Genomic DNA, 9,544 nt, shown 5'->3' with positions numbered 1-9,544 from the left:
GCTCTCCTCCCCATCTGCTTCTCCTCTGTCCCTTTCTCTTCTCCCTCCTTTGGCTTCCTTATCTCCTTCTCTTCTTTTGCAGCAACTCACTCTTCTCTCCTCAGCACCCTGACTCCGTCCCTAGCACCCGGCCCGCCTCAGCACCCTGACTCCGCCCCCAACACCCGGCCCGCCTCAGCACCATGACCCCGCCCCCAGCATCCGGCCCGCCTCAGCACCCCGTCTCCGCCCCGAGCACCCGGCCTGCCTCAGCACCCTGACGCCGCCCCCAGCACTCGGCCGGCCTCAGCACCCTGACTCGGCCCCCAGCACTTGGCCCGCCTCAGCACCTGACTCCGCCTCCAGCATCCGGCCCGCCTCAACACCCTCACTCCGCCCCCAGCATCCTGCCCATCTCAGCACCCTGACTCCGCCCCCTCCACCCCGAAGCCTCAGCACCCTGACTCCTCTCCCAGGACCTGGCCCGCCTCGGCACCCTGACTCCCCCCCAGGACCCTACCTGCCTCAGCAAGTTGCCCCCCCCCAGGACCCTACCTGCCTCAGCAAGTTGCGTTTGCTCACTGCACCCGCCAGCCTCAGCAGCCTGACTGCGCCCCCAGGACCCTACCTGCCTCAGCATGTTGCCTTTGCCCACTGCACCCACCAGCCTCAGCAGCCTGACTCCGCCCCCAGCAATCTGCCCGCCTCAGCACGAAGACTCCGCCCTCAGCACCACGTCGCCTCAGCACTCTGCCCCGCCCCCAGCGCCAAGCCCGCCTCAACACCCTGCCTTTGACCCCCCTAACCAGGCCCGCCTCCGCACCCAGGCCCCGCCCAGGCAGCATCCTCCGAAGCCTGGAGTGTCCCCTGACTCCACCCATTTGCCACTCTCACTCCAGGTAGGCCACGCCCACTTGCTCTCTAGTCCAGGCCAGAACACCCCCCAGCACTGGTCCAATAGGTTGGGTTTCCTTCTGGCGGCGCCCATTCCACTTTTCCATTGGCTCCTTCCTAAGCCTCACCCAGATCACCCCGCCCCTGCCGCAGGCTCCTGCCCTGCTTGCCACGCCCCCAAGCCCGCCCTCCTCGCTTTCTGCGCGCGCAGCTCGCTTCAGACTAGGAAGAGAATGGCGTGACAGGAAGTTCGTGGTGCAGACCACGAGTCTCCCGAGCCAGAGTAAGTCTGCGCCCCCACGACGGGGTAGGGGTCTCCGGAACCCCCGGGCGGCCCTCCTGCCCGGCGGCCTGGGTCGCCGGCCGGTCTTTCCTGATCTCCGCCGGCCCTGGCGCGACCGTGGCGTTCGGACCCGGGCGTCCTCGCGTCGCTGCGCGCGGGGCGAGGGCGGGGTGGGCGCGGCCCCGGCTCCTCTCGGCTCCTGTTCGACCCCGACCCTGGGCCCCATGTCTAGACATTCGGTCCCCGGCACCGTCTTCCACATGTCCTCCGGGCCCGGCCGAGGGTCTAGGACCCGCCCGCTCTCCTCCCCCGACCGCAGACCCCGGCCTCCGGGCCCCAGGCCAAGGCGTCCGGACAAAGGCCCCGGACTCCCGGCCCCAGCCGCGGCCCTCCAGCCCCGAATTTCCACCCCCGTATTTCCATCCCCGTACCATCCGCGAACCCCCTGCACCTGCACTGTCCCTTCCTCAACCCCCGGCCTGGCCCCAACTCCCAGCCTTGCCCACGCGGCGACCCCCGCGGCCCCGACCGTCGGCTCCACCCCCACATCGGGCCCCCATCCCTGGTCCCCGTCCCAGAGCGGCCCCGGTCCCGGCGGGCCTGGCTCAGTCCCTGGCGAAGCTCCCCTATCGCTGATCTCTGTGGTCCTGAAACCCGGCCCAAGCTCGTCAGGTCCACCCTCCCCACCTCCATCCTTCCCTGCGCTGGCCCTTCCTCAGCCTACCTCAGGCCAGCCTCGGGGTGGGGAAGGGGCAACCTGGGGCCTGCCTTCTTATACCGGGCCTGTACTTGGGGCTGTGGGAAGGGCAAAGGATCATCAGAAGGAAAGAATGACAAGAAATCGGGAAAAACAGGAAAAGGAGATTGAGCCTCCACAGCTGGTGGCAAAGTAGAGAGTGCACTGAAGGCTTTGCAAAGAATCCGTGGAAGGAGCAAAAGCCACAAAGGAACAGCAGAGAGGAAAGCAAAGAGAGAAGTTCAGAATTTCCATCTCTAGAAGGATCCAAGACATCACATAGGTGGTGGGGTGCAGGAAATGTGGGAGCACTTCCCAATAGGAGAGGAGAAAGATTTGTAGTTGTGCAGAGCCATTTGGTCCATGGGAAAAGAGGGGTCATGGGTTACAAGGAGAGGAGCAGGGCCCATGGTTGTAAGCCTAGCCACTCAGGAGGCTGAGATGTGAGGATGGAGGTTTGAAGTCAGCCTGGGCAGGAATGTCCCATACATTTGTTGTTGTTGTTTTTAGGGTACAGACTGGGAAACTTGGTGTCTGATGTTTTTCTGTTCAGGAGCTGTGGTGCTTCAACCCCTCCAGGAGAATCATAGCTCCAATTAATTGCCAAAAGCAAGAGTGGAGCTGTGGCTCAAGTGGTAGAGCACCAGCCTTGAGTAAACAAGCTCAGGCACAGGGCCCAGTTCCTGAGTTCCATTCCCAGGACTGGCACTCACCATCACCCCATGAGTGGGCAGCACAGGACCATCTTCTCCCTGAGCCGTGGCCAGGGCACAGAGAGTGCATGTTGGGTGTGAGCACTAAACGGGATATTTTCAGCACTCAGGACTGACTTCTGGAAAGTGGTATTACCTGAGGAGGAAGAGGAAAGACAAGGAGCAGGGATGGCGGCTGTGACTCAGGTAAAGCTGTGTGCTGTCTCCTTCCTGTGCACAGAGCTGGCCTGGGCTCTGACTGTGCTGGTGCTTGCCTGCCTGCCATGTGTGCTCATGTCCCCCATGCCTTCCCTCAGCCCTGTCCCCTCCACTGGGTGTGGGCACAGGAGAGCATCACCCATCAGGTGTTCCTGTGTGCTTGCTGAAACCTCTCTGCTAGTTTTCTTTTCAGCTTTTGGTTCCCCTCTTCACCAAGCACCCAGTCCTGTATCTTGAATTCAGGGCCTGGGTGCTGTCCTGAGCTCTTTTGCCCAAGGCTGTTGCTCTACCACTTGAGTCACAGCTCCACTTCTGGCCTTTTTGGTAGTTCATTGGAGGCAAGAGGCTCATGGACTTTTCTGTTCCAGTTGGCTTTGAACCCTGATCCTAAGATCTCAGGCTCCTGGACTGGTTAGGATTCTAGGCGTGTTCATCATACTTCCCCACTAACTCTGAAGAATGCTGGGATGTACAATTCCATGTCCTTTTTTTTTTTTTTTGCTTTGGGTGTCATATCAAAGAACTTTTACAAATTGTAAAATCCTGAAGTTTCCCTGATTGCTTTTTGATGGTAGGCATTGATTATAATTCTATGTAATACTTTTTCTGAGTCCATGGATGTGTGTGAAATGCTTTTGGATTTTCTCCTTGTGGACAGTTGACATTTGAGAATGTGGCGGTAGATTTCACCCAGGAGGAGTGGCGGTGCCTGACCCCGGCTCAGCGCGCTCTGTACAGGGACGTCATGCTGGACACCTACAGGAACCTGGTCTCTGTGGGTGAGCACCCCTCCCTGCACAAGTTGGGAGTTTTACTCTTGGCCTAGGTTTCCCCTGAATGCTGCCTGGAGAGTCCCACGTTCCTTGACTAGACATAAAGCTCCACCAACTCAGGGACAGAAACATGCTAACATGGACTCTGGACTTTAATAACCTTCTTTTGTCCTATCTCTTGTGTCCTACAGCTTAAGTGAGCTCCTGTACATGTCAGCTTTTGCAGGCTTGTCTCCCATTTTCCTTTGTTCCTTTTTTCCCTTAACCTTCTTCCCTTCCTTTCTCCACTCTTCTTTTCCTTTCCCTCTCTCTCTAGATCTTTGTACATGCTAGGCAGGTCCTCTCATCACTGTGTTACATATCAAGCACTATGGCAGTCCTTCCTTCCTCTCCTCCACTTTCTCTTCCTCTTCCTCATCATTTTTTTTTTTTTTTTTTGAGAAAAGGTCTGCCTTTATAGCTCTGGCTGTGCTTGAACTTGCCACTGATCCTCTAAGTGCTGGGATTACACAAAGATGACACCACACTCAGCCCACCTCAGACTTTGAATGAATGGATTTCCTTGTGCTTCTGACTCAGTAGTTGTTGCGTTGCTGTCTGCACATTAAAGTGTGCTCTGAAGCGTTCAGATGGCGGCAGTCTGCTGAATATGTGAACTGTATTTTGCATGCATGTGTGATGTCCCCTTTTCCTATGAGCGTGGGACTGGGGATTCTGGAAAGGCCACAGTGCGTTGTCTTTCTATCAACAGGAGTCTCTCCTCCCAGCGTGAGTGTGATTTTGCCATTGGAGCTCGAGGAAGAGCCCTGGGTGGCACAGAGCGATGTGACAACTCCAGGAGAGATCTATGGTTGGGAAGGTGCCAAAGGTGTGTGTGCAGGTAAGAGTTCAGATGTGCAGAGATGGAACTGGGGAACCTGGGCACAAATGGAAGTTTTCTGTAGGAAAACAAATGTGTCACTGCTGTGAGCCCTAAAGGACTTTAGAATGTCTCCATTTGTGCCCTGTCCTGCAGAACAATATGCTATTCTGTGTCTCCACTGCATTTCCTGTGTCCATTGAAGTGGTCCAGGCTAGCTCTCCAGCTAATGGTGGGTGTGCAGTACCCCGACATCTCTTTTATTCTCTGACTTCATTTCCTTCAGATGCACACCTAGAGCTATGGCTGGACATTCTACTTCTTATACTTTTTGCAACTTTTTTTTTTTTTGGTCATGGTGATTGAACTCTGGGGCCTGGGCTCTGTTCTCCAGCTCTTCAGCTCAAGGCGAGCACTCTACCATTTGAGCTCAAGTGTCAGTTCTGGTCTTCTGGTAAATTATTGGAGATAAGAGTCTCATGGACTTTCCTGCCTGGTCTGGCTTTGAACTGCGATCCTCAAATCTTAGCCTCTGGAGTAGCTTTAATTTCAGGCATGAGCCGCCAGTGCCCAGCTGGTTTTTTGTTTTTTTTGTTTTTTTTTCATTTTTGGTTGGTTAGGGCCTGAACTCTGGGCCTGGGCACTGTCCCTCAGCTCTTCAGCTCAAGGTGAGCACCCTACCACTTGAGCCCCAGCTCTGGCCTTTTCTGCTTCTGTGATGCTGAGGAATCTGACCCAGGGCCTCAAGCATGCAAGGGAAGCACTCTACCACTGAGCCATCTTCCCAGCAAAACCCCCCCCCCCCTTTTTTTTAAAAGGGGAAATACTCGATCATTTTATCATGAGTTACTTTTTGTTGTTGTTGGTAACTACCAGCATCTAAATGTATTCAGCATATATTGTGCAACATAACTGCTAGATACCTCTTGTTCATGTTAAAGTCTGTTCACTACTAATATATGTAGGTTGTTTATAGCACATAATCCAGGTGTTTATGGTTTCGGTTTCTTTTCTGGCATTGTTGTATTGAATTCCTCCTCTTTTTGAAATTGTATGGTAGTTCTTTTCCCTGTTTTGCAATTCAAACTTGCCAGTTACTTCATTCTGTAAACTGCTTTGGGCTCTGAACCATTACAACATATTTGTATATACTAAGTATGTTATAAATAGGCATTTTTTTCTCCTCGGTTACTATATTACCGTATGGCTTTTGTGACTTAGGGGCAAAGCCTTGTGTTCCTATCAGTGAGATTTGTTCAGGATGGATGGTTTCTTTATAGGGTATTTGAAATGAGACTTGCCTTTTCATAAGGTAGATTCTATATGATCCATTGCAATAAAGAATCCTATTCCTTTTGAGTTCCTACATATTGGATTTTCTCTTTTCAGAGTTCCCATGGCTCCTGGTTGCCTGTGTAATTTTTGCTGTACATTCTCTCCTTCAGTATGAAATACTGAACTCTGTGATTAATCAGAATGGAATTTTATATCTTGCAGATACTTCTCCTAGATATATACTTAAAGACTTACCACCCTGCACAGGCAGCAGTAGGAGAGAAATATCTCAAGGTCATGGGGACAGAGTCAATGATGAGTTTTCCTGCGAGGAAATCCAGAAGGCTCTACATGAGTGGGAGTGGAGTGCCACTGGCAGCTGTGCTAAAGGGGTGCTTATGGTCCACAGAGAAGAGGGCAGTGGCAGAGGAGAGCAGGAGGGTGGGGGTCACGCAGGGAAGCAGCCCACAAGCCCGTGGCTGGGACAGCCCCTCCAGGAGCACCTGCGCAGGCTCTCTCCATACCTGTGTGAAGGGCCAAGGGTGAGGACTGAGCTGGAGAAGTCCGCCCTCACCAGGGCCCCCATGTCCCGCCCTCAGGGGAGCCCCTCCAGTGGGAACACACACATTGTTCATGCATGTGATCATGCTCCAATATGTTCTCCCTTACGCACACATACACCCAAAGCACATATTCAGGAAAAGCCTTACAAGTGCCGAGAGTGTGGCAAGGCATTCAGTCAGGACTCCAGCCTCATCATGCATTGGAGGACGCATGCTGGGGAGAGACCATACTGCTGTGCCACTTGCGGGAAGGCATTCCTACAGAAATCTGGCCTCATGCGCCATAAGAAGACACATGCTACAGAGAGGCCGTATGCATGTGGCTTGTGTGGCAAGGCCTTCCGCACACGTGGCAAGCTGACCAAACACCAGACAGTGCACAGTGACCAGAAGCCTCACAGGTGCTCTGTGTGTGGGAAGGCGTACCGTCAGTCCTCCAGCCTTGTCATACATCACAGGATGCACACCGGGGAGAGGCCATTTGTGTGTGACACGTGTGGAAAGGCGTTCACCAGTCGCAAGTACCTCATCCAGCACCAGGTTGTGCACACTGGGGCGAGGCCGTACCGCTGCACCCAGTGTGGCAAAACATTCACGCAGAACTCACCGCTCATGCGCCACCGCAGGACACACACTGGGGAGAAGCCATACACATGTGACACGTGTGGCAAGGTGTTGAGTTCTCGCAAGAGCCTCAACGAGCACCAGGCCGTGCACACTGGGGTGAAGCCATACCGCTGTGCCCAGTGTGGGAAGATGTTCACACGGAATGCGCAGCTGGTGTGCCACCGCAGGACACACACTGGGGAGAAGCCATTCGTGTGCGCAGACTGTGGCAGAGCCTTTGCTTCCCACTTCAGCCTCACAACCCACCGCACCATCCACACGGATTTGAAGCCCTACCAGTGCAATGAGTGTGGGAAGGCATTCAAGCTGCGCACGCATCTTAAGCGCCACCTCAAGACACACCAGGGAGAGGGGGGATGTGTGTGACACTTGTGGCAAGTTATTCAGCCGAAGTCCCAACTTGACTATCCATTGTAGGCTTCACTCACAAAAGGCCTGCCAGGGATTGTAGCGGGGTGCCATTCATCCAGCTATGGCCTTCAGAGCTCAGTCTCCACTGAATGTAAGCATGAGGGTGATGTGAAATCGCTCGCCAGGGGTTTAGGCCTGCTTTCAAGTGCAGTACTTCCTGCTGCAATTCCAGTAGAGGATAGTGAGTTTCAGAGCAGCCTGAGCTGTATATCATGTTCATGACTTTTTATTGTTGTTGGTGGTGGTTATGGGACTTGAATTTGGGTCTGGGAACTCTCAACTCAAGGTGAGCGCTCTACTACTTGAGCCACAGTGCCAATTCTGGTTTTCTGAGTGGTTTATTGGAGATAATCTCATACACTTTTCTGTCCAGGTTGGTTTTGAACCTTGATCCTCAGGTCTCAGCCTCTCCAGTAGCTAGGATCACAGGCATGAAGTCACCGACACCTAGCATCATGACTCTTGTAAATAGTTTATAAGAATTGCTGTTACAGCCATGTGCCAGTGGCTCACGCCTGTAATCCTAGCTACTGGGGAGGCTGAGATCTGAGGATCACGGTTCAAAGTCAACCCAGGCAAGGAAAGTCTGTGAGACTCATCTCCAATTAACCCACCAGAAAAATGGAAGTGGCGCTGTTGATCAAGCAATAGAGCACTAGCCTTGAGTGGAAAAGCTCAAGGATCCAAGATCAATCCCCACAAACAACAACAAAAAATTGCTGTCACCAAGAGCAGAACACAGGAAATTGTGACATGTACACAGCAGAGGCTCAAATGCAAGCCTCACTCAGTGGACATCAGATTTCTATGAGGAACCCATCCAGGCTGAGCACACTGACTTATTTGTGTGACGACCAGGGGATCCATCTGCTCTCTTGTTCACTGTGGACTCTTCCCGATCTATCAGCAAAAGAATTCCAAGCCAAGAATACAAGATATTTGCAAAGGGGGCAGGGCCATCCAGAATCAAGGAGTTCACCAAGTCTGATGATTCTGGGCTTTGAGCCTTTAGGGCTGAGCTCTGCCCTAATAATACACACCTTGCAGGTTTTCCTGTGTGGGGCTTTTGAAAGGCTGGTCCTACCATCTTGTGAGGATTATTTCTATGCACACTCAGGGAAAGGTGAATCTTCCTACTGAAATCGATGAAAGGCTCTGCACAGCAGAGGGTGGGGAATAGTGTGAAGCTGGGGCATGATGTCGCCCACCATTGTGTGTCCTTCACCCTGATACTGCTCTTTAGAAGAATGTACTGCACTGACAACTACAGGGGAAAGTGAGAACTGAGCACAGCGCCGTGCTCATGGGACAAGCAAGCGCTAGGTTACCGGAGACTGGAGATGTGACAGAAGTGATGTAGGAGAATGGCGGCCTCTGCACTAAATGACCATGGCTGTCGTGTAGCAAAGACTGCTGACCTGTTTTCCAAGAAGATGAATTTACTTGCTTCATGAGATGAAAGAGAAAACAGTTTCTAGTGTGGGGAATTTAATCAGATCTTGACTGAGGATTTTGGGGTAGCTCAGTGTCAAGCACTTCCCTAGCAGGTGCCAGACTCTGAGTTCAAACCTGAGGAACACACATAACAGAATAGCATTTTCTTTTTTTTTTTTCCGGTCTGGTTGTGGGACCTGAACTCTGGGCCTGGGCGCTGTCCCTCAGCTCTTCAGCTCAAGGCTAGCGCTCTACCACTTGAGCCACAACGCCACTTCTGGCTTTTTTCTTTTTTCTTATGTGGTGCTGAGGAATTGAACCCAGGGCCTCATGCATGCAAGGCAAACACTCTAACACTGAGCCACCTTCCCAGCCCCAGAATAGCATTTTCTCAAGGATGATTAGATAGAACTGCTGCTATTCAATTTTGCTACTTCTCTATTCAGAATGTACTCCTGTGTTAGTAAATAAAATATCTTCTTTCAAAAAAAAGTACTGAACGATTCCTGATTTTTATTCAGATAAATTTTCCTTATTTATTTTTTTGTTGGTTGTGGGGCTTGAACTTGGCTTGGGGGCTGTCCCTGTGCTCTTCAGCTCAAGGTGAGTGCTATACCGCTTGAGCCACAGTGCCACTTCTGGCTTTCTAGTGGTTTATTGGAGATAAGAGTCTCTCGGACTTTCCTGCCTGCAATCCTCAGATCTTAGCCTTCTGGGTAGTTAACATTACAGGCGTGAGCCACTGGCACCCTGCCATTTTCCTTCATTTTTGTCTAATTCTTCCTGACAGAAATCAGTG

At 52.5% G+C, this 9,544-nt stretch overlaps 1 protein-coding gene across 1 annotated transcript; it reads left to right on the top strand.

The window, feature by feature from the left end:
- The first annotated feature begins 1,117 nt into the window (after positions 1–1,117).
- LOC138812716 (zinc finger protein 160-like) lies at positions 1,118–9,340 on the top strand. Its single transcript, XM_070000815.1, has 5 exons — positions 1,118–1,156; positions 2,709–2,791; positions 3,462–3,582; positions 4,328–4,456; positions 5,933–9,340. Exons 2-5 carry the CDS (start codon positions 2,774–2,776, stop codon positions 7,264–7,266), a joined length of 1,602 nt encoding a protein of 533 aa, XP_069856916.1. The 5' UTR covers positions 1,118–1,156; positions 2,709–2,773; the 3' UTR covers positions 7,267–9,340.
- The last annotated feature ends 204 nt before the right edge of the window (positions 9,341–9,544 follow it).

Source organism: Dipodomys merriami, unplaced genomic scaffold (assembly GCF_024711535.1).
Source record: "Dipodomys merriami isolate MVZ:Mamm:240054 unplaced genomic scaffold, mDipMer1.0.p SCAF_57, whole genome shotgun sequence".
Classification (NCBI taxonomy): Eukaryota; Metazoa; Chordata; class Mammalia; order Rodentia; family Heteromyidae; genus Dipodomys; species Dipodomys merriami.
This window is presented reverse-complemented; position numbering and strand designations above follow the sequence as displayed.